Source organism: Manacus vitellinus, unplaced genomic scaffold, assembly GCF_001715985.3.
Source record: "Manacus vitellinus isolate BGI_N305 unplaced genomic scaffold, ASM171598v3 scaffold_2_pilon, whole genome shotgun sequence".
NCBI classification, from domain to species: Eukaryota; Metazoa; Chordata; class Aves; order Passeriformes; family Pipridae; genus Manacus; species Manacus vitellinus.
In genome coordinates, this window is record NW_021940208.1 from 24,616,771 (window position 1) to 24,638,982 (window position 22,212).

General features: G+C 35.8%; 1 protein-coding gene across 1 annotated transcript in view; it reads left to right on the top strand.

Moving 5' to 3' along the window:
* Positions 1–22,212, top strand: part of DIAPH3 (diaphanous related formin 3) — a 203,246-nt gene that overhangs the window by 69,789 nt on the left and 111,245 nt on the right. The window contains exons 17-19 of the mRNA XM_018071434.1: positions 7,864–7,959; positions 8,914–9,008; positions 13,301–13,402. Of these exons, the coding sequence (XP_017926923.1) occupies positions 7,864–7,959; positions 8,914–9,008; positions 13,301–13,402 (293 nt within the window). The remainder of the gene's footprint in view (positions 1–7,863; positions 7,960–8,913; positions 9,009–13,300; positions 13,403–22,212) is intronic.

The window sequence follows — 22,212 nt, forward strand, 5'->3', positions numbered from 1 at the left end:
GCAACAGAACATAGTTAGGGAAATATGGAGACTGCAGCATGTTAAAGCCATTTAAAAATGCTACATAAAATCTGTAAGTAGCCACATCTTTAAGTGTCTCTTTTTCACTTGGGTTTCACTTAAGAGTATAAGCTCATATTTTAATTCCATGGACTTCAGTAGGTTTCTGATTTTTACTGCTTTGCTGATTTAGAGATAGGGTTTTAAAATTTTCATACGATTGAATTTTTAGCATGGATAAAGACTTAATAAAAATGCAAGACAAAAATAAGATTTACTGCTTCTTATCTGTTTTCCAAAGGAAAAAAAGAGAAGGACTAACATCCCTTTTTTCGTGCTTCCAAATGCTGAAACTTAGAATTATTTCTGTTTGACTGATAATGAAGTGGCCTCCAAGGTGGTCTTTGGGGAAAGCACCATGCTGGATCAGGAAACACAAATTGTATGGTCAGTAGAGGAAGTTTTAGGATAGGTCAATAAAGTGGACAGTAACAGATTGCTAAGACCAGCTGGTATTCACCCTGGACTTCTAAGGGAACTGAAGGATGAAACAGCTGAGCTGTGAACTGTGCTGTGTAAACTATTATTTGAACCTATGCCAACATTAGAGGAAAGGAAGAAAGGTGACAAATGCGATGACAGTTTTTAAAAAGGTTTCTGGTTCTCGAGGATCTACAATTACCAAAGTTGATACCAATGGAGGACATATTGTAGATAATCATTAAGAAACGGCAGAATTAGTTAACAATGTAATAAATTACTGATATACTGGTAAAATAGTATTTTGAGAATTTATGTGATTTTTTTCCCTCTCTCTAGTAAAAAGAATGGTAGAGGTACAGCAAAACTGATCAAGACTATAAAAAAATTAAATAAGATCTTTCTTTGTACAGTGCATAATTAATTAAATATTGGAACTCTGTGCAGAAGGACTTAATCAATTTTTAAAATTTATTAGGTTTAAAAAGCAATTACACAAAGACATGGAAGAACAATCTGTCAAGGATTATTAAATTAAAAGATTTTACTCTGAAATTTGACAACCTCTGAAAGACAACTACTGGACACAAAATAGTGGAATTGAACAGTTGCCATTCCATTTTAAAATCAATAATGTTATGGTGCTTCTTGAGTCAACTATACTCACCTTGGGTTCAAGTGCACTCAGGTCTGTTACTCAGCTTTTGATGGCTTCTGACAAGTGATCAGCTTTGTAAGGCCCAAACAACTAAGTCCTGATGGTAGGAATATATCTTAGAATGAGGAGATCTCAAAACTGAAGAATTATGTGTCTACTGGAGCTAAACTCTATTCTGCTGGAAACAGGAGTATGTTTTGCTTTTCCCTGTCCAGCAAACTCCATTGTAGCAGAAAGCTCATTTCAACCTCTCCTTTTTCCTTTTCCCTCACAAAAAATGTAGTGGAGGTTTATATCCTTCCAAGATTTGCATCAGTCTTGATTAAAACTTTCAGTTCTATAGTTGAGCCAAGCAGATGTTCAGATTGTAACTAAGAAAAAGATTCTTCTGATTTGTATATGCCATACTTCTGTGAGTATTTTAGATAGTTACTTCTTAACAAGTAGGACTTGAGACTTGATTATTTTATCAACATTTTATCAGCTATCATTAAAAAATGATAGCTTAATGTCTTTGGTTTATGAATGAACTATCATTATTTAGAACAGATCTTTAAGTGATAAGCAGTCCCTGGTCCTAGCAATTGTGTTGGTACAACCTTAGGTTGCTCTGTTTGGGAAGCAGAATATTTACCAACTTCCTGGCCTCAATGTTCAAGCATTCTTCCTATAGCTGTGGGCTGTGCCTAGTATCCTCATTTTATCCTTGTTTTTATGAAGAAAAGGAAGTAGGCGTTTTCGAAGATATTATGGAATTATTTAGATCCAGTTAAAATTTTTTTTTCTATTATAAAGCAGATTATCACAAATAATTGTGTTGGCAAACAACTCAATATGGAATCTGCAAGTGGGGCTGATTGCACCTGTGTAGTGTTGCAGTCGAGGAACTAGACTTGGTGGTAGTTTGGTTTTTTTTGGTTTTGGTGGTATTTTAAAATTTTTTTTTTGGAGAGTAAACTTTGCTTTGCTTTGTTGCATGCCACTTTAGGACAGCAGTGAACCTGTTAACACAATCCAAGGCTTCAAAAATCTGTGTCCTGTCAGACAAAAGACACATATTCTTTGACAGGCCTTTGATTTCAACACTGGTGAGGCCATGCCTGGAGTACTGTGTGTAGCTTGAGGCTCCCCAGTAAAAGAGAGACATGGATGTACTGGGAAAAGTCCAACAAAGGATCATGAAGATGGTGAAGGGAAACATCTGTCCTATATGGAAAGGCTGAGAGAGCTGGGAATGTTTAACATGGAGAAGAGCACGCTCCTGAGGATCTTGCCAGTTTACATAAATATCTGAAAGGAGAGCACAAGAAGGATGGAACCAGACACTTTTCAGTGATGCCTAGTGACAGGACAAGAGGCAATGGGCACAAACTGAAACATAGGTGGTTCGTTCTGAACATCACAAGCCACTTTTTTATTAGTGTGAGAGTGACTGGTCACAGATTAGGCACAGATTACCCACAGAGGTTGTGGACTCTCCTTCCATCCTTGAAGATATTCAAAAGCTGTCTGAATACAGTCCTGGGCACCTGGCTGTAGATAGCCCTGTCTGAGTAACAGGGTTGGACCAAATGACCTCCAGACGTTCCTTGCAACCTTTATAGTTTTGTGTTTTATAGAAAGGTACTCCACATTTTTGCTTTGAATAACTAAGAAATTCTGCAGGATTTGTTATTTAGCTACAGCCTTATTTTTTATTAATGATCTGTTCCTTTGATTCCAGATAACTTTTTGGAGATAAAGACTACAGGTCTTTCAGCTGAATATCCTACTATATGGGATGTAAGCTGTCATTTACTTCTAAGAATTAGACTTCTAAACAGATGAAGTAGGCATCTACTTTTATAATGGGATTGTATGGGTACATCCTTTGATCCCATGACTCCAGGCTTCTTCTTTCCTTTTTCAGTGAAGACAGAATGTAAGATGACTGTTGTCTTAGCTGAGAGGCTACGAAAGGTGCAAGGTCATATGGTTTTCTGTATGCTCTGTTACTTAATGACAAAATAACCCACTGAGTGTTCTGTGTAATTTAGTTTTCAAGTTTCATCTGAAATAGGAACTCATATTTTCTAAAATAAATGTTCATATCGGTACATTCCTTTTGAAGTCTGTATTTCAAGGGTATTTTGTTGGGTTTTTTTTTCAGTAGGATGATGTATTTTAGAAGATTTTTTTTTTTTTTATTTAGCATACAGATGCAGAGACATGATTTTTCTTACAAAAACATTGTGGATAGCAGATTATATCAAGACCTGTGGCAGAAATGGAAATGTACATAGCAGTTCATGAATGTAGATTATTTCAGTGGCACCTACCAAGAATGTAATTGTTTCAGAGTTCTACAGAGTAGCTCCATCCTATCCAGTCCACATTTTTATGAAGTGCTATTCTATAGGCTTCCAACTATGATATTTGTAAAACAGTCCTGTCATCACTCTTTTCAGAACTCTAATTTCAGTCAGGTCATTGCCTCCATCAGATGGAGGTAGTTGACTACATTTGAATGCATATTTTGCGAAGCCTAGCCATGATAGATATTTAAAGGAGAAAGTAAAAGCAATCTGGCTAATATCTAAAAATCCTTTGAGGTATTTGTCCATCTATATGCTGGCAACCACATTATTAATTTTAGAGTCATGCTAATAAGGTTGTGGATATGGAGATAAGAGGAACTGCTAAGGGTAGGACGTGAATTCTGTGTGTTTCAAAGTGCTCTAGCACTTTGTGTCCCAGCCTGAGAGGGCAGAGCAGTTGAAGCATCAGGTGTGGTACTACTGACAAAATATTGTCCGGTTCATGTGTATGCCCCTCAATGTGATAGATGTAGCATATAGACAGAACTTCAAAGGGTGTGCAGTTCTTGACATGTAACATTCCTTTTTAGTTGTATAATACCTGAAATAAGACACATAATTTTAAAAAAGCTAGTGGTTTATTATGTTGATCCAACTTCTGGAGTCATGAGAGCCGTCTGTGTATTTTGAGATCCCTTGGTTGGATTCTTCTCTTGTTAGCTTGATAACATCTTGCATCTATTTCCCTCAGTAGTCACCTCCTTTCTGCAGCAGCTGCCCACTGGGCAGTGGGCTGCTTTCTCTTTTTCCAGTATAAGCAGATATTCCAATTTTCTATATTCCGTATACTTTCCTTTCTATTCCAGTCCCCTCCACAAATGAAAATCTAACTGCTTATTTTCTTTGATTGCCTTTTAGTCTGGATACTTACTTCACCTATTCAGATATTTCTAATAATTCCCCCCCTTGTGGAAGGATTTTTCCATTTTTTTCTTGTTAGAAATAGATAATAGTTACATCTCTTAGGCTTCTGGGGCCTTTTTCTTTCCTTTTTTTGCTACCTTATAAGTTAATTAGCTGTCATGGTTTTTGAGTGGCATTCCCTAATTTGGTGAACCCTCTCCCCCCAGCTTGCTCGCCTTCCTGCTCTGGTGGGAGGTACAAAATGCAGAAATCACAGGTTGAGATAAAAACAATTTACTGGAAACAGCAATGCGATAAGAAAACAAACAGGAACAGCAATAATATTAATAACAAAAGTATACAAAAAGAGGGTGATTTGCAAGCAAAAATTGCTTACCTGCTGGGACAGTGAACAACATGTCGGACAGACCATCCTATGCCCACATTTTTCCCCCAGACCCGAGACAATGAAAAACAATGGGGGACAGACCATCTGGTCAGGACCGGTGTTACCTCACTGCTCCCTTTGCCACTTGTTCCCCCAGTAAAGGAATACCCCTCGCCCCTTCTGGAAAGTGAGGGAGAGTACCTTTTCCCTGCCCCCCAGCCATGACATAAGATGGTATGGAATAGCAGAATGTCTTGGCCAAGCCCACATGGCTCCAGGCTCCCCCCACCCCAGCCATGGCTACTGTGAAAAATTAGTGCTATCCTTGGCCAAAACCAGGACAATAGCAAGTGAGGTAAAAATTTCTAGAGGCAGTAGGAGGTATCAGAGTTTTGATTGGAAGCTGCAACATTTCAAACAAGGAAGACAAGTAATATGTATCCTCTGCTTCTTATTGCTGCCACCAACATAAGGATGTGACCTCAATTCTCCTGAAGAAGTATCATGTAAGTTTACAATAATTTAGTTTGTTGCATAATTGTAGAACTCTGCATACAATTCCTGCATGAGTTTCCTAGAGTAGATATGTTTTATGCTTATACATTTTTCCTTACTGTTGCAATGCCTTAAGTAGTGCAGTAACATTATGCATAATGCCCTCTTGGGTGAAAATTCCTGAGTGAATTAGCCAGTTCATTTGCATCCCTGTTTCTTGATTTGGAAGTGGGGAGTTAATTAGTGCCTGTTTAACTGTTGATTTTTTTTTTTACGTTTATGTATCTGTGTATTATCTCTGTTATAAGACTTGTAATGAATAAATATTTCTTTCTAGTACTGGAAAAAGCAAACATTTTTTTTCTGTTTCTGCCCCTATTAGTATCCAGTTCAAGGCTATCAGGGCAAGTTTAAGGAAATTAATAAATTCATATAATTTCACTTCTGTTTATTGTGACTGAAAAGGAAATTATTTTGTTTCTTGTAAAATAATTATTTGCCAAGTTCCAAAGTAGCCATAAAGCATTACAATATTTTCATTACATAAGGCGTGAAGATGGCATGGAACCTCTGGTCCAGAGATGTCCAGGTCTTCTAGGGGAATCTGCAATTCTAGCAAGACAGGCATGCTTTTAAGAATGACTGTTTTCAGCTTAAAATCATGCTTTTAAGAATGACTCTTTTCAGCATGTAGTTGTTAAAAAATTTGAGTGGTCTGCTAAAGTGGACTGCAGGAGAAAACAGTAGCATGATTCTGAGATCTGTAGCCCCTAGACATGCCCTTCTGGGCTCTTCTTAAAGCATAACCAGGAAAAGTGAACCTTTACTGGTAACCTTCTCTTCATCCAGTAGCTAAAATGTCATTCTATTCATTTGCACATGGAACATTGAGTTCTCACGTTGGTAGTTAAAACCTACTTTTGCTTTTGCATGTGTAGTAAGCAGTGTGTGTAGTTTTCCTGGTACAGGAGAATGCTAACTATTCTGTTAAATCCGTGCTAAAAGGAATTCAAGACCAACGGGATTGTGTGGGTAGAGTGCTAAGACAGACAAAAGATGAGGGTATGTAGCTTCGTAACCCCTTTGCCAGGACTCTGGTTATCAGTCCTTCTTCCAACAACTGCTTTATGTCTTAGCTCAGTGATTTCATTTTTTCAGAATACCAGGTTCTTTTCTGCACTGTGGCATGTCCACAAGAGCATCATGCTGCCTAGCAGGTGTAGAGAATTAAGAGTGAGATGATTGAAATTTGTGTCTCCGTCAATGCAGAAGGGACTTGAATCTAGTTCCTTCAATCCCTGTGTGAGGTGTTTAGGTCCTTATTTCTTTGGTTGTATTCTAGACAACAAAGCCCAAAGACCTCGAGGTCATTTGTTCTGTGTCCCAATCTTAGGCAAAATTTATTGTGCTTAGAAAAACACTTTTTAAGAATGACATAACTCTCAAATATCTCTGTTAACATTTTTGGAATTAATTTCAACTCAAGGAAATCCTCTTGATAATTCATGTTTACGCCTAGTTTTGTCAAGAATCATCAGTGAGCCAGAAATTTTAATCCTACATCTTCTTGACAGGACTTCTCATCTACATCCATCTCCTTTGGAAGTCAGTAGCATATTATTATAGCATATTTTCTACTCTCAAATATGTGAAGCATGAATAACAATTTAGAACAATCATACTGTAAAAGCTTGGAAACTAATTTCATTTGTGAAATAGTATAGAGTAGCAGTACATTGGGTAAATAACATTTGACACTGAAGATTTGTGCTAGGAAGGAAGGAAGAAAGGAAAAAAAAGGACAACCAGATTGTGTTTAAGAAAGATTTGTGTGAGTTTGGTCTTTTAGTTTGTTTGCATAATAATTGAAACTGTCCCTACTAATACCTTAGCAAGCCTATGCTGTTATTTTAAGTGAAATTCTTATGACAATATGCAAATAATGAGAAATAAGTTGAGCTTACATAATGCATTCTGTAACTCCTATTTTATGAATTATTTTCTGAAAAGAAGGAATAAACCAGAATTTACAGCAATATTAACATATAGAGTCACTTTGCGGTATTTTGTAAAAGTGTGATTACATCATATATTTAAAAATACATCTTTTTGGAGGAATATACTCATTTATATTCTAAGGTAATGTTATTTTTTTAATAAACCAGTCTTTAATAATTTTGGTACATATAGACAAAAGCAGCCACAAAAATAGTTAGATTTTAGGTTGGTTCTTTGTTGCTCAGCGTTGAGACATATTGAAATATTTTTTTAAGATTTTCTATTGTTAAAATCCAGTTCAGAATGCTAACCTGACCAGGGTGACCGAAACATGTTGCATGATATTTTAAATATGACTCCAGCATATTTGTACAGTTAACATTAGAGTCTTTACTCAGGTTGTATATATATAAAAAAAATAAATCTAGAAGGCTAACATGCTGACAGATTTGACTGAAGAGCAAAAGTTTTGAGAATACAAGCAATAAATACAAAACCTCTCTATTTTTTGACTGTGTTTTATTACATGTTCTTTTTCACTGTGAATTGACTATACTTGATAGTAAATATGCTTTCTGAATTCACGACTGTTTTATCTAAATATTAAGAATTAACTGTGAGTGTATTTGTGTTTACTTTGTCAGTAAAAAGAGAGGAGGATGATTTTGAAGAAAAGAAATCCATTAAGAAACGAATCAAAGAATTAAAAGTTTTGGACCCAAAGATTGCGCAGAATCTGTGTAAGTAGATTCTGGAGGTTTGTTTTTTCACAGAGTAATGCATAAATGTTCCATATAAATGCCTTTCTCTTGTCTTATTGCCTGGTAACCACTTCTTGTTTAAAGTGTGTGAGAAAATGTGCGTATTGTTTTTAAGCCCAAGCTTGGGAGTTGATACAACTGAAACACTTAAAAAGACCCAGAAAACAGTTAAAGATTATTCCTTGTTCAAGTCTGTATATATTGAAGTACAAACATACAGCTGTATATCTAATTATCTATCTATTTTTTCAGCATATTCATCAAGGAATACTGCTTGCCCCACCCCCAGCATTCCCCCCTGGCAAAAAAGGACAGTAATGTCCGCAGGATGTTTGGCCATCTCATATACTTTATAGAAATAAACTATAGTTTATTATTTAAATAAACTATACATAATAGTCAGAATTATGCAATAATATGCAAACGAAGCAGATAAAGTTTTGACAGAGTGGAGTGCTATGAAGTCTAGGTTCCTAAATGCCAGCAGGGATAAAGTAGGAAATAATTGGATTATAGTGAATGATCAAGGAGTGTTTATAAGAGCATTTTGTATTCTGTTTATATGGTTTTGGTTTATCATGGTGCTTCTTTAAGAGAAAGCTCTGATAAGACTGTTGAAGAAAAAAAAGTAATTGTCACCTCAGCACAAAATGTTGTAACAGCAGTGATTCTCCTTCAGAGTAGACTTGTCACTGACTGCTTATGGAAGTCTTGTGTGATGCTAGATGTTATGCATAACAAATGGATGGAGAAGGCTGGAATTGAAGGAGAACAGTAATTAAAAATGCATTAAAAATTACTATCTCTTACCTATATTACTTTGTATAGTGTTTGTTAACGTGGAGATGTTAAAACCTGTTTTAGTGGTGTTTTGTAAGTAGAAACAAGATTGTTGTCTTGCTTTTTTCATTATTTGTGGAATCTTTATTTTAGCAATTTTCCTTGGATCTTTCCGAGTGCCTTATGAGGAAATCAAAATGATGATACTGGAAGTAGATGAAACACAACTATCAGAGTCCATGATTCAGGTAAGGAAAAATGCATTTAAAATCCCAATATTTCAGGGGAAGCTTCTCAGTAGATAAAAAACTATAACTAAAAAACCTCTTAACGTAAACTTGGGCTAATAAATAACTGCAAGAATATTTTTTCTGTGATCTGTAGATTTTTCAATATTTGAAACACTAATATTTTTATGAAAGCAACTTGTGCTGTTTTTGGCTTGGATGCAGTTAGTTTTCTTTACAGTGGCTAATATGAGGTTGTGTTTTGGATTTGTGCTGAACACAGGGCTGAGCAGGGCTTGCACATAGCCAAGGCCTTTTCTGCTTTTCAAACTGCCATACTGGCAAGGAAGTTGGGGGTGCATGGGAGGTTGGAAGGAGACACAGCCAAGACGGGTGACCCAGATTGACAGAAGGAATATTCCAGACCATACGACATCATACCCAGTATATAAAGTGGGAGAAAGAAGGAGGAAGGGGGGACCTGTTTGGAGTGATGGCATTCGTCTTCCCAAGTTACTGTTGTACACGATGGGCCCTGCTCTCCTGTCTTTTGTGCAGGACTCTTCTATGCTGCAATATACTTTTTTTTATTTTGTATAATAGTAGAAATTCTCTATGGTAGTGTGAAAAGCTGAGAGGTAGAATATGATATGCTGTTATTTTCATCTTGGGCTCTGTCTCAGGTAGTACATACTTGCTCTGAGACTCTCTTGTGCTATTTGATCTTAGCACTGTTTTTCAATGGTTAAAATTTAGCTTGTTAGCAACATTAGGTACTCGACAATAACATGAAGCAACCAGTTTTTAATAAATAAATATTATCTAGATAATTACCATATGTAATATTTAAAGAAGGCAAAACATACTTTTGCATATAGACTCTGGGGAGAAAGAAGATCAAACCATTAGTGGATAATTAATTAATTAATGGCATACTTCTATGTGAAATTGCAATAAACTGAGAAGAGAAACTTTATTTTTACTGAGAATTTTTTTATTTTATATTATTAATTTTAAATTCTTCTATGGACTGTTATTTTCATTATAATTGTATATGCCTTGGGATAAAGAATGTCTGATTTTCTGTATATTTAAAGCATCTAAGACAACCTAGTCCCACTGCAGTATCTATGCAGTAGGCATCCTTAACAATAATAGGAGATACTTTTGACATTATACTGATCATCCTGTGGCTCTATTAATTCATATTACCAGTAAAGTATGTTGAAAGTCACTGTATCCCATAACCTCTCTTGGCATCAAAATTGAGTACAAAGTGTTTTTGACAGTGTTTGAATCTTTTTGTGTTTGCTTTTGGGGGGGAAGGAACAATTTTATTTAAGTAAAGGGTAAGAGAAGCAACTGCTGTGATTGTGTGAAAGTCAGTGTAGTGGGATACAAGTGATAAAGCTCACAATGTCCTGTATGAACACAGTCATTTAACTGACTCAAGAATATAGATTGCATTTTTTAGCCAAATGATTAAACACTTGAAGGCCTAAGTCAGATGGAAAACTCAGTAGAACTTACGCTCCAAATTTAATTTGCAAGTTTGGATGTAATAATTTTTATCAAATGGTTTCATCCAAGTTGCTTGTTTGTGGGTAAAACAACCCTATAATAACTTTGAAAAAGGGACTATCTGAGTTTAAACTTGAAAAACGACTCAAGACACCCATCTTCCTCTGAAAGTGGCAGAATAATGTACCTTGTTCCTTCAAAAATTTGATATCCACCTTCATATATCCTTAGGTTACTATAAATGTAAATATCCAGCTGTATGTCTCTATTTCGATCTTTAAAAACCTTCTCAATTATGCGTTATGGCCATGCTATAAAAATGTGGTCCTGTGTATTTTGTGGTTCTGAGAAGAGTGAAAGCATATATAGGTTTGCAAGCGTATGGCTATTTTCCCTCATTTATATAAGATACCTTAGACAATACAGCACTTCTCCTTTCTTGAAATTTCTTGCCTTCATCAGTTTTTTTTGTCTAGCTTTGAATATTGTTCAGTGTGTCCTAATATTGCTGTTTCTGAATTTGGAAATTTGTCCTTAAGCCAACTCTTGTTATGCTTAAGAAATAAAATGCATTTTCTCTCAATCTCTTTCTACCCTCTCTCCTGTTGCCCCCAGTTCGTTAGAAATTAAATCTTCTCCTGAAAGATGTAAAAACTCCGAAAGTCATGTTGTAATCCAAAAACTCATTGACTAATTATTGGAATGTTCCTGTGACTTAATCTAAATTCTTTTTCCTGCTTATTCTCTGATATTCAAAATGTGTTTCATCCGTCACTGTTCAAAAGCTTTATCTGAATACCATAAAGGCGCTTTGATATCAGTTGCTCCTTCAGTTTTGGTTGCTTTTTTTTTTTTGTTTTCTGATGCTGAATATTGAAAATATTCATACAAGGCTTGAGCATTTTTGGTTTTTGAAAGTTTTGTCAGTTTTTCTACATGTGAAAACTATTTCAGCATCAAACAGTACCATTGTAATCTCAGTAAAGATTAGGGAATTGTAGTATATTTAGAGCTGTTCATGTGGATGTTGTATATAAAAAAAGGTGTTATGAATTTCTAATTTAAAATGCATTTTTTTACACTCTGTACCCTTTCATTTTTACTCAATGTTACTGATTTGGGGCTGGACACCTTTATCCATAATTAATAGATGTAGTCTTTTTTACAAAAATATTTTTCAAACATTATAATGGTAAGGATATATATATGACTGCTGTCATGCTGAAAAGCAGGTTGACCATGTCCAAATCAAGCTCATAAAATTTAAGTTTACATTATTGTTTCAAGCATCATCATTCATGCATTTTTAGTAGTTTTCTTTTTTCTTAGCAAAACCCTTATTTGAGCATGGACACTCTGTTGAAGCAGTCTACTGATTTAGGGCTATATTTTGGCTATTACTTAAAGAGTGAAATTCTTTCTTCTTATACTAGGGGAGTATGTTATGCAAAGCATAGATATGGCTTTTTAACTCTCTGGCCCCAGAGAGGTAATTTTTATATCCTAACTGATATTGGGATCTTTAGTGGATAAAATTAGGGATTTCTTTAAAAGACTTTCAGATGGAGATCATGTCTACCAACTTAAATTTCTTTTCTCTTCATTATATATCACCAAAGCTATTTACTTGAAGAGTGAAAAAAGAGATTTTGACAACTGAAATGTGTGCCTTTTCAGTCAAGTAATGGGGAAGTGCTGGAGTCAGTTTTTCTGATTCTTTCTTGAAATACAGTAGTAGCTAGTGGGATGGCTGTTTGCTTGACTGGCTTCAGTGTTAAAAGGATTGAACTTTCAGTTTCATTCAGATCTTACTAGTAGACGAGGGAGTGTTTTAGGAAAGAACAATCTCTTATATTTTTCTCACTGTGATGGAAGCTTAGCCAATGTGTAACCAGAAACACAAGAGTCATAAGCTGAGAAAGACAGCAGGCTAGGGGGACTGACTGACAATTACCTAGTAGTTATAGTCATTGTATTGGGAAGGGACAGAACTGAGCTATTGACTCAAATTATGTACCATAATTAAATGTTTGAGAAGTTCTCTACTTCCAGAATCTCAGAAAAGCTGTTTTTAGCCAACCTAGAAGGATCTAATTAGAGTGGAGTTCAGGTGCCTAATCGTCAGTGCCTCTATGTAGATATACATGTCCAAGTGTTCAGGAAGTTCCAGGGAGTCAGAAGATTCTTCAGATGAACAGATGAATGTGAAATGTTTAGATTCCCTTACCTGTGTTCACAAGACAGTCACTTATGTAAGGGCCCAACTTCCCCATATGGACTTATAAATTCAGCTGAAGCTGAATCCCAGCTCTGAATTCCCCCTTTGAGCAAAGTTTTCAGGCTAGTAATGTAAGTAAGTGTAATGGGTTTAAGCTTTTGTTTTGAAATACTAGAAAATAAATTATCGTTTTTGAAAATACTTTTTGTCTAGCATTAGTATTTCTTGCTCTCCTTTAGGTGGATACGTTACACTTGAAATTCTTGTTCTGTTTGCTTCATAGTGTTCTGTTTCATAGTGCCTATTAAGCATATTCTTTCTTTAAAAACTGTTTAAAAAAAAATACAAAAGCATCTGTAGAATTAGCAAAAGGTGTTAGCTTGCAGTATTGCATCACTTGCTTTTTATACTCTCAGTTAGTTTTGTGTGTTGCCTATTTACATTCTACTGCCTTCAGGGAAGAGTGTTGTCTTTGGAGTGTATGGTAATGATGCATATGTAATACCATTTGCTTACAATAATACAAGCAACACAGAATCTAAGATTTTTAAACCTATTTTATTTTTCTTTATAGAATTTAATAAAACACCTTCCTGAACAAGAACAGTTGAATGCATTGTCCAAGTTCAAGAGCGAGTATAAAAATTTGTCTGAGCCAGAGCAGTTCGGAGTTGTGGTGAGTTCTGTTTTATTATCACTTTTTTTTTGTCTTTTACTGAAATACAGTTTTAATATAATATAGAAAAAATGACAGCTGCTTTATTTTAAGTTTGAAGAGGTTCCATACTGGGAGAAGAGTAGAAATACTGCCTTTCAACTGGACTTTTATTGGACATATCCATGGATAAGGAAGACCTGATTGTTGAAATATTACTGTTGGAATGATTTTGGATTCTCTTTTTCTTAAAAGAAGTAATTTGTTTGCCAAAAAAATCAAATCAAAAAGACTTTTGCATTTCCTGTGGCAATATTTCTCTGGGAGATACAGGGCTGTTTTTGAATTTCTATAACTAAAATAATTTGGTTTTACTTTTGTTTGCATTAATAAATCTTAACTTTTTCACTGAAGTTTTCTGCACTGATGTTTTTCTTCCTGTCCTCCATATAAAGGAGAAGAAAATACTGTAGTATTGATCATGTTACTGTATTCTGCCTGCTACCTCTTGTTGTGTCAAGAGTTCATGTAGTCACTTTTTCCCTTCCTAGTGGGAAGATGTTTTTGTAATATCTTCCAGTTAAATTAACAGAGGAAGACTGGAAGTGAGAAAAGAAAATACTGCTGGTTCAGTGCTGGGACTTGATGCCTTTTGTGGAAATACAGTTTGCATGTAATTTCTATATAGCTCATAATTCATAATTTGTAATTATTTCATCCAGGCAAACTCAGACTAATGCTATATTATTTCCTGATGCACATATCTATGTAAGTCTTTGATTTTTCTTGTCCATTCCTAGAGTTTCAAGCTAAGATGGTCATTGTTAGCTCATCTCAGGGAATTTCCCTGTGTGGGAATAATACCTATTCAGTTAGATGGGACTGTCAATTGATGAGAAGAGCTACATGAGAAACAGTATAGGTAGAGTTTTGCTGCATGTGGCCCAACTTATCTGATAAATTTGTCTTCAAAAGTTGAGGTAATGTGATAACTCAGAAAAACATTTCATAAAATAATGAGTTCTTATATCTCAAAAATTTGTGGAGCTCTAGTTTCCCACTGAAAATTGCAAGTCCCTCCTTTCCCTAGTTTTCCATGCAAAGCATTAAAAAAAATCCACAAACAAAACCAAACCCCATCCTAAGCACAATTTCTCTAGTGTTACACCTTCTATGCATCTAGTAGAGCTGACTTCAGAAAAGAAGCTTCAATCAGATTGTAATGTGAAACATATTTCATTTCTGTTCAAGGGGAAGATTTTTGAATAAGTCACTTTTTTCATTCTTGAATATTAAATCCTATGCATTTGCTTTTCATCAAAATTCTTCAATCTTCATTTGGATCTCTTGTATCTTTTGTTTTATTGTTGGCCAGGGGGTGGGCTGAGAACTTCTACTCATTTCTTTAGGTACTGCTGTTGACATTAATATGAATCTTCAGAATTTCGCTGCATTTGTTTATTTTGTTTTCCTTAAAAATCTTGGTTTATGCCTCATTTTTTGCTGTATGTTTTAAATGAGGAGAATCAAACACACAATACAGGGCTTGAAGTTTTATCTTTTAGATGAGGAGTGTCTTATGTTTTTTCATAGAATTTGGAGATCCTATGTTAAATTACTCTAAAGTTGTGATTAAGGGAACAATTAAACTGTTGGACTCCCAAGGAAGAGCCTAAATACTGAGTAAATGACTAATTACTACTTGTGTGATAATAAATTTTTTTTAATAATGGAAACCCATTATCTTTCTGACTTTGAATTCAAAGCCAAGATATGGTATTCTGAAAGAAACAGCTAGACACGTAGTGAGATATTGGCTTGCTGTGACCGTTACAAGTTTCAAGCTAAGTTGATCAACATTTGTTGTTGGCTTAAAGACATTGAGGGCATGACTCTAAACAGAGGTTCAGGTTCCCTTCATGAGTGTGGCTTGTGGTTTTGGGCTTTTGTTTTGTTGGTTGGTTTTTTTATCTCTTGGTTGTGAGGGGGTTTTTGTAGTGACTCTATGGGTTGCTTTTGTGGTTTATGCGTTCTCTTTTTTAAAAGTTATTTATCGCTTTTATGTTTTCTGTTCATTCAGCAGTAAGTATAAAATAAATCCCTTATTGCCCTTATCTTCTCTTCCAGACTAGGTTTTCTTTAGATAAACTACTTCATTTTCTTGTAGGTTCTTTCTTTCATTGATGTCTCAGGCTGATGTCTCTGAACACAGATATTATCACATGTTACTGTGGAGTTTCATTTTTGTTTTGGGGTTGTGGTTGATTTTTCTGGCAGGGCTTGCACAGATTCATGAACTATTTTAGGAAAACTGTATTAATTCTGTTCATCTTATGAAGTGCTTTAACTTAGCTTAGTCCCAGTATCTTAAGTTGACGTTATATTGAATGCTGTATTTTGTTGCTCAAATTCATGATGAAGTATGTTTGTGCTTGTCGAAATTTAAATACTCAATTGCATTTTGTTTTACCTTAGTTCTTGTTTTGTGCTTGGTTTTACTCAGTGCGATAAACATCCTCCAAAACTTTTTTAAAACCTCCTTAACCTTCATATTATCTTCTTGGAGGTTTCATTGATTATTACTGATATCGAGTGATATCTTTTATAAAAACTTGTTAATGGTGAAGATTATCTTTGTGTTTAGAAATGAATAGTCTTATGACAGTGCACTTGCACTGTGAGACCCACTGGAGATGAATGGGATTTCAGCTTAATGTTCATCTTGGTAACTGTTGACAGAAGGTTGTTATTTGGTGGTTTTTACATTTTTTATCTGATACTTTCTCTAAAGGACAGTATAAGTATTATTTTGCTTTGGGACTTAAAACCTTTAGCAATAGTGATTTATTTTGCAGTTAGTTCTTTCCTACTGAGAAAAGAGTACTGGTTTAGAGAATATTTTTTCTAATTTTCAGTATAGTGTCTGTCATCATATCAAAAAAACAATGTTTAAAGAGTAGGTTATTTACTAATGTTAATCTAATTTGTATTCAGTGAAGTTGATATAGTAGTCAGAATTATTAATTGTGATTGATACTTTAAGAGCAGTAATCTGTTTAATGGATTTTGATTGGTGAACTATTACCATACCACTGTTCAATATATTATTTATAGGGAAATTGGGTACGAGCATGTTCCAGGGTTTAGAACTTGATTGTCTAGCAGGCATCCCTGCAACTCTAGCTCTGACGTCTCAGGGCATTTTTGGAGTCACAAAGGGGCATGACACTGTTTGGTCCCATATCAGGTGGCTCCAGATCTTAGCCTCCACCCTCCCCAAGTTATGTTGGGATGCAGTTTATTTACATGAGAGTCATAATATTAAAAGTATAATTATTTGGAGAATTGTGTGCTGTTATGACAGGCTAGGCTTTCTTACTGCTTCAGCTAAGAGTGTTATGAAACTGTAGTTCCCCAACTCTCAAGCAGCACACATCTATCTCTCCTCCCTCTCCTGCCCACACAGCAATGCTAAGGCTTTAGGCCTATTCATGCCAACATGTATTAACTGCTTGTTGCACCAGGAACCATTCCAAAAACTAGTTCTGATTTGATAACGCTGCATGGATGGAGCTGAATCCAATACTGAATTCCAGCATGGTACAACAGGAACAGGTTGCCTGGAGAATTTGTGGATGCCTCATCCGTGGAAGTGTCCAAGACCAGGTTGGTTGGGTCTTTGAGCAGTCTGGTCTAGTGAAAGATGTCCTTGCCCATGGCAGATGATTGGAACTACATGATCTTTAAGGTCACTTCCAACCCAAACCATTCTATGATGTTATATAGACTCATCAGTGCCCATAATCCTTAGTAGTGTAAAATGGTCCTGGACCATATTAAATTTATTATGTGGTTTGATATCCATAAATACAATTGTGTTTAAAAAAAATCACAATTTTGATGTTTATAAACACTTCTGATCTAAAAAGTTGCTAATACTTGACAGGATGCTATTAGTAGACATTTGACCTCACGTGTAGGCAAGTGTACTAGCAGTCTCCCACCTGAGAATACTGTCTCAAAAGCCACATGTGATAGCTTCTGCTTTATTTCTTTTCTTATGAATTGAGATATTTGGAAGGTTGTTCCCATATTGTCTGGTAGTGAAAAAAAAGGAACAAATTTTTCCTTGATTGCTTACATTTACTGTACGATAAAATTGAGGGAATTACAAAATATTGTTTCAGAAATAATTAATGCTCAGACGTAGTGAAATACACTGATAGCTAACCCAAATAGAATTTGGCAAGCGATCCTTGTGTGGCTTCACAGCTTGTTTGTTGATGGATGTGTTTTTAATGAGTTCGTACCAAAGGAAAAGATTTCACTGGAGTAAATTGAAGATTAGAGTGAGTCCTGATGAAGGCTAGTTTGTCTTAAATAATTCAGCAGACACTTAAATTGATCAATTCCATATTCGGCTGGTGGTTTCACCTGGATGTCCTCAATGAGTATAACTCAAAATGCATTAATGTGTTTTCACTGTTGTCTGGAAAATATCATACTATCACTATTTCTGCAGAGGTGTACTCTACCTTTCCGTAATACTTGATTCTTGGATACAACCATACCTAGGGGCATTTTGGTTTGTTTAAAATTCTGAAGTGTTGAGGTGCATCTGGGTTGTGAGATATTTTGATTGAGCTAATTTCTATTGGTAAACCTTATCTTCTGTGTCTTCTAGATGTCATGTATTTGCTGCTCTACCTTGTCAGTGTTCTTTATCAGTATTTTCAGCCTTTCTAGGAGTGTTATCAGATATTAACTTTCTATTATATACCATCCCTGAGAGTTAAAAATTCTTTATGATGAATTGCAACCAAATTACTGAAGTTGTTTAGAAGGAGAACATCCTTAACTCCTATAATGTTGATGTATTTCAATCCTTGAACCTGGATAAGGGTGGAGAACAAAGCTCCAGAAATACCTTCTGAAAGAGGCCATTGGGATCTGCGCTGATCTGACTGTTTGCAATTGCCATTGGATTAGATTATGTTACTTCCTTTGCATCACTGAAAGATTGTGATGCCAAATTATAGAGAAGTACTCCTGTAAATGTTTCAGTACCAGCAGGTCTTATCCTTGTTTAATTCCAGTAAAACTATTTTGAATAGTTGGTCTAAAGACTAGTTTAAAAAATTTTGTCTTAACTGTTGTCTGATGTTAATTCAGATGGGTGGAAGTGAGTGGTTGTTATTTGTTCTAGCACACACATAGGCTAGCTCAGTTTTCTTTTTGGTAGATACCTCTGCAACTTCAGATCAGGAAGGTTGTTTCTCTGAAGGGTCCCCATCTTGTGCCTTCAACCATTCACTTTGCAGATTCCTGTAAATGTCTTGAGAGCCTGTCCTGGATCTGATTTGATGTTTTTTCTTCACTAGTGATGGAAGCTAGCCTGACTGTTCATGTTGTACTTTAAACATCATAAGGAAAACACTGATGTTTTGAGTAAGGACTGTGATCAGTACATGATCCTACCATTTTGAGTCTCAACGGTTTCAAGAGTTTCTTGGAATTTAGCCACCTAAATCAAGTGAGATATTCAAATGACTGGCTAGCATAGGGCAACTGTGCTGAAAGAGTCTTGAGGGTGGTTAGTACCTCTTAAATCCCTAGAGCTTAAAATTACCCAAGTGCTAGGGCTTGCTTTCCTTGTGATCATTTTGTAGAACTGAGGAACTTTCTCCAAGGTAAGCAAGCTGTTTTCCACAGCATCCACTTATGTGACATTTCATGTCAGACTGTTTTTGCCACAGGTTATCTGTAGTTCCAAATACAGTAAATAACCGTATGGTTAAAAATTCCCCAGCCGTTTCTGAATTCACTACTGACAGCACTACAGAAGATCTACAGTGGAGTGTTTTTTCCTTACCAGTAGTGTCATCATCATACCTTCCTGCTTAGGAAATTAACTGGGACATACCTTGTTGGGTAAGTAGAGAAGATGATACTAGATATGAATCTGCTGGAGGCCTGAACTTTTTTTGAAATGGGTCATGTCTGTCACATCAAAGACATCACAATTAGCTGGTCTGTTACCATTGCTTCAATAGCTAAGTAATATGAAATTCCACTTTTATGCGGGAATTATTGCAATGGTTCAACCTGATGGGAAGTATTAAACCTGCTGTCATGGTTTTCAGACATTCCCATCCACACCTTGATCATACGTCTGTACCTTCATGGCCTATATTTTGGGACATTCTGTGTAGTAGACTTGCTTTTCATTAGGAGATGGATTCCTGGTAGTAGCCAGACAGAAAATGAGGCATTTATTTTGGAGTTAAGCTGATCAGATTTTCCATGTGGAATGCAGCTACATGTGATTTACTTTTAGAAACTTTTCTCCATGTGGTTTGATGTATTATTTGATTTTAAATTCCTCAATGATATCTGCCCTTGATTTCTGGTATAAATTTAGTTATTTTTGCTATCTGCATGAATTAGAGGTTTTACAGATGTTTTTTATTTATATTAAACTCCTGACTTGGTTTCCCATGAGGAAAGCTTTTCAGTGTAGTGGCATCTGCTCCATATGTGTCTTTAATGAAAATAGCCTTTCAGACATCTGTTAGGCCTGTTAAAAATAGAAGAATTTGGGAAATTCAGCCTCTTCTTGGATGATACCTTTTTAGGAAAATATCATTGTCTGGATTCAACCTGGAGAAACAGAAGCTTTCTCTGCATTCCAGACTAATCAATATGTCAGTACATCTAACTGTATTTTTTGGATAAGGCAAAGAAAAAAAAATACCCCTTTCTTTTCCTAGTAGAACATACCTTTCTGCAAATTTCAGCATGAAGACTGTAAACTCAGCTTGTTTTGACAGCTGTGTTGTAGCCCCCATTGGCAATTCTGAGATCTGCTCACTGACCTTGCTGGTCCATCTTTGTCGAACATAATGCAATCCTAAACAGTGCCAGGGATTTTCTGCACTGTGTATCAATGCACTGTCATCCACTAGACAAGGAAGGCTGCCTGTATGCAGCTCGGAGGTAATTGATAGATGTTGTCCTTACGTCACTTAAAATACACTCCCTTTGTTTCTGACCTGAATATCCTTTAGGAAAATCTTGGATTTGCAGGACAGTCAGTAGTGCAAATTCAAGCTGTTTATAATTCAAGCTGAAGAAACAGAGTAGCAGAACATGCCCTCTATCACTGCTAATACAGCTGAAAAGTCATGAACTCAATGGCTTGCATGTATACATATATATATGTGTGTGTGTATATGTTTAGAAAGACTTTCTGATTTCTTGTAGGTAATTTTAATTTTGAGTTGGCAGTTCTTTGCTTTGTTATCATTTATTTGAGAAAAAAGAGTGTGTCAAAGGTGAAGAAAGATGTACTATTTCCACAAAGCCATAAAAACATCTCAACAAAAATACTATTCTTTTATCGTGAATTGGCTTCCCATACACTGAAGTATTGTTTGATCTTTCCAGAATGCTGCTGGTCTTCACCAAGATTTAGGCATGTTGGCTGTCCATTTCAAACTGAGCAGCATGTTCTTTTATCTTCTTTAAACATGATAAAACATCTGTTAAGGTATCAGTCCTTCCTTATTTGAAGCTTTTTTTTTTACTTTTCAAGTGCCTGAGTCTAAAGAAAAGAGTCAGGGTTTCACACTTTTTACCTCTGCACTCTGTAGAGTTCACTGATGTTGCAGTGGTGAAAGCCATACATTCTCCACAGGCATCCACAGGGGACGCCATTCCAGTTTACTCTCTTTGGTTGGCTTGGCTATAACTGATATGTTACTTTTTGAATGGGAACACTTACAGGTGGTCTGACAGCCTCAGCACTGCTGATCCTTTTAAGGAAAGTATGAAACTGAAACCCTTGCAGTGTTTTTCTCTATGACCTTGTGACAGGAATGAATCCTCTTCAGTGATCAAAATGTAGTGTTAGTGTAGCTTCTGAGACATGTTCCTTTACTTGACATCAACAAAGGAGACATGGAAAGTACACATATATCAGATTGCACACTCTTGTAGTTGCCTCATGATTTATGCTGTATTTGAGAGAAAAAGCTGTCTTTGCTGTTGGATGTGAGATCTGTGAGAGTTACTACTGGGCAGCTCAACTCGTGTCAGTTTCCATTTGGACTTACATGTAGTCAGACCATTCCTGTATGCTATTACTTGAGAAATAGACTATTCATTACCCTTACACTGAGTTCTCTGACTTGTGTAAGTTCCTAATTCAGCTTCCCTTTTAGTTATTTGGATTGTCTGTTTTCAGGATTCCACTATAAAGACTTAAGTAGCCTCACGGACATCCTTATATGCTCATTATAAAAAAATATAGGACATTAAAAGAAGCCTGTCAACATTGCAACACTTAAATTCTTAGCATCTCTTGTGGTAAGGTGTGTGGATTTTAGTTTGAATATAATTATAGACTACATGTCACAAAGAAAGCCATATATTACTAAGGCAACTCTCCATCTCTACCCTTCTCAATAATTGATTTGTCAAACAGGTAAACAAATAGTACCAACAACATGCATTGTGCATGGATTTCAGACCATTTTGAATAATAATGATGAGGATGACACTATTACTACTAGTAATAATAATAATAACCCAGTGGCATTTCTGTTGTGTTTCTGGCATTTCGGTTTCTAATCTTTTAGGGTATGTATTTCTGCATTCCTCCTTAAGAATTACATACTCACATACGGGACATCCTAATTTATTGTAGTTCAAGTGATTCTGATGAAAACTTTGCACCTTTTACGCATAGGTGCATGCTCATGTTTGTACAACACATCTTTGTGGTCTAAAGTATCTGATTATTTCAGTATCAAGGATCCACCTGTCTGAAA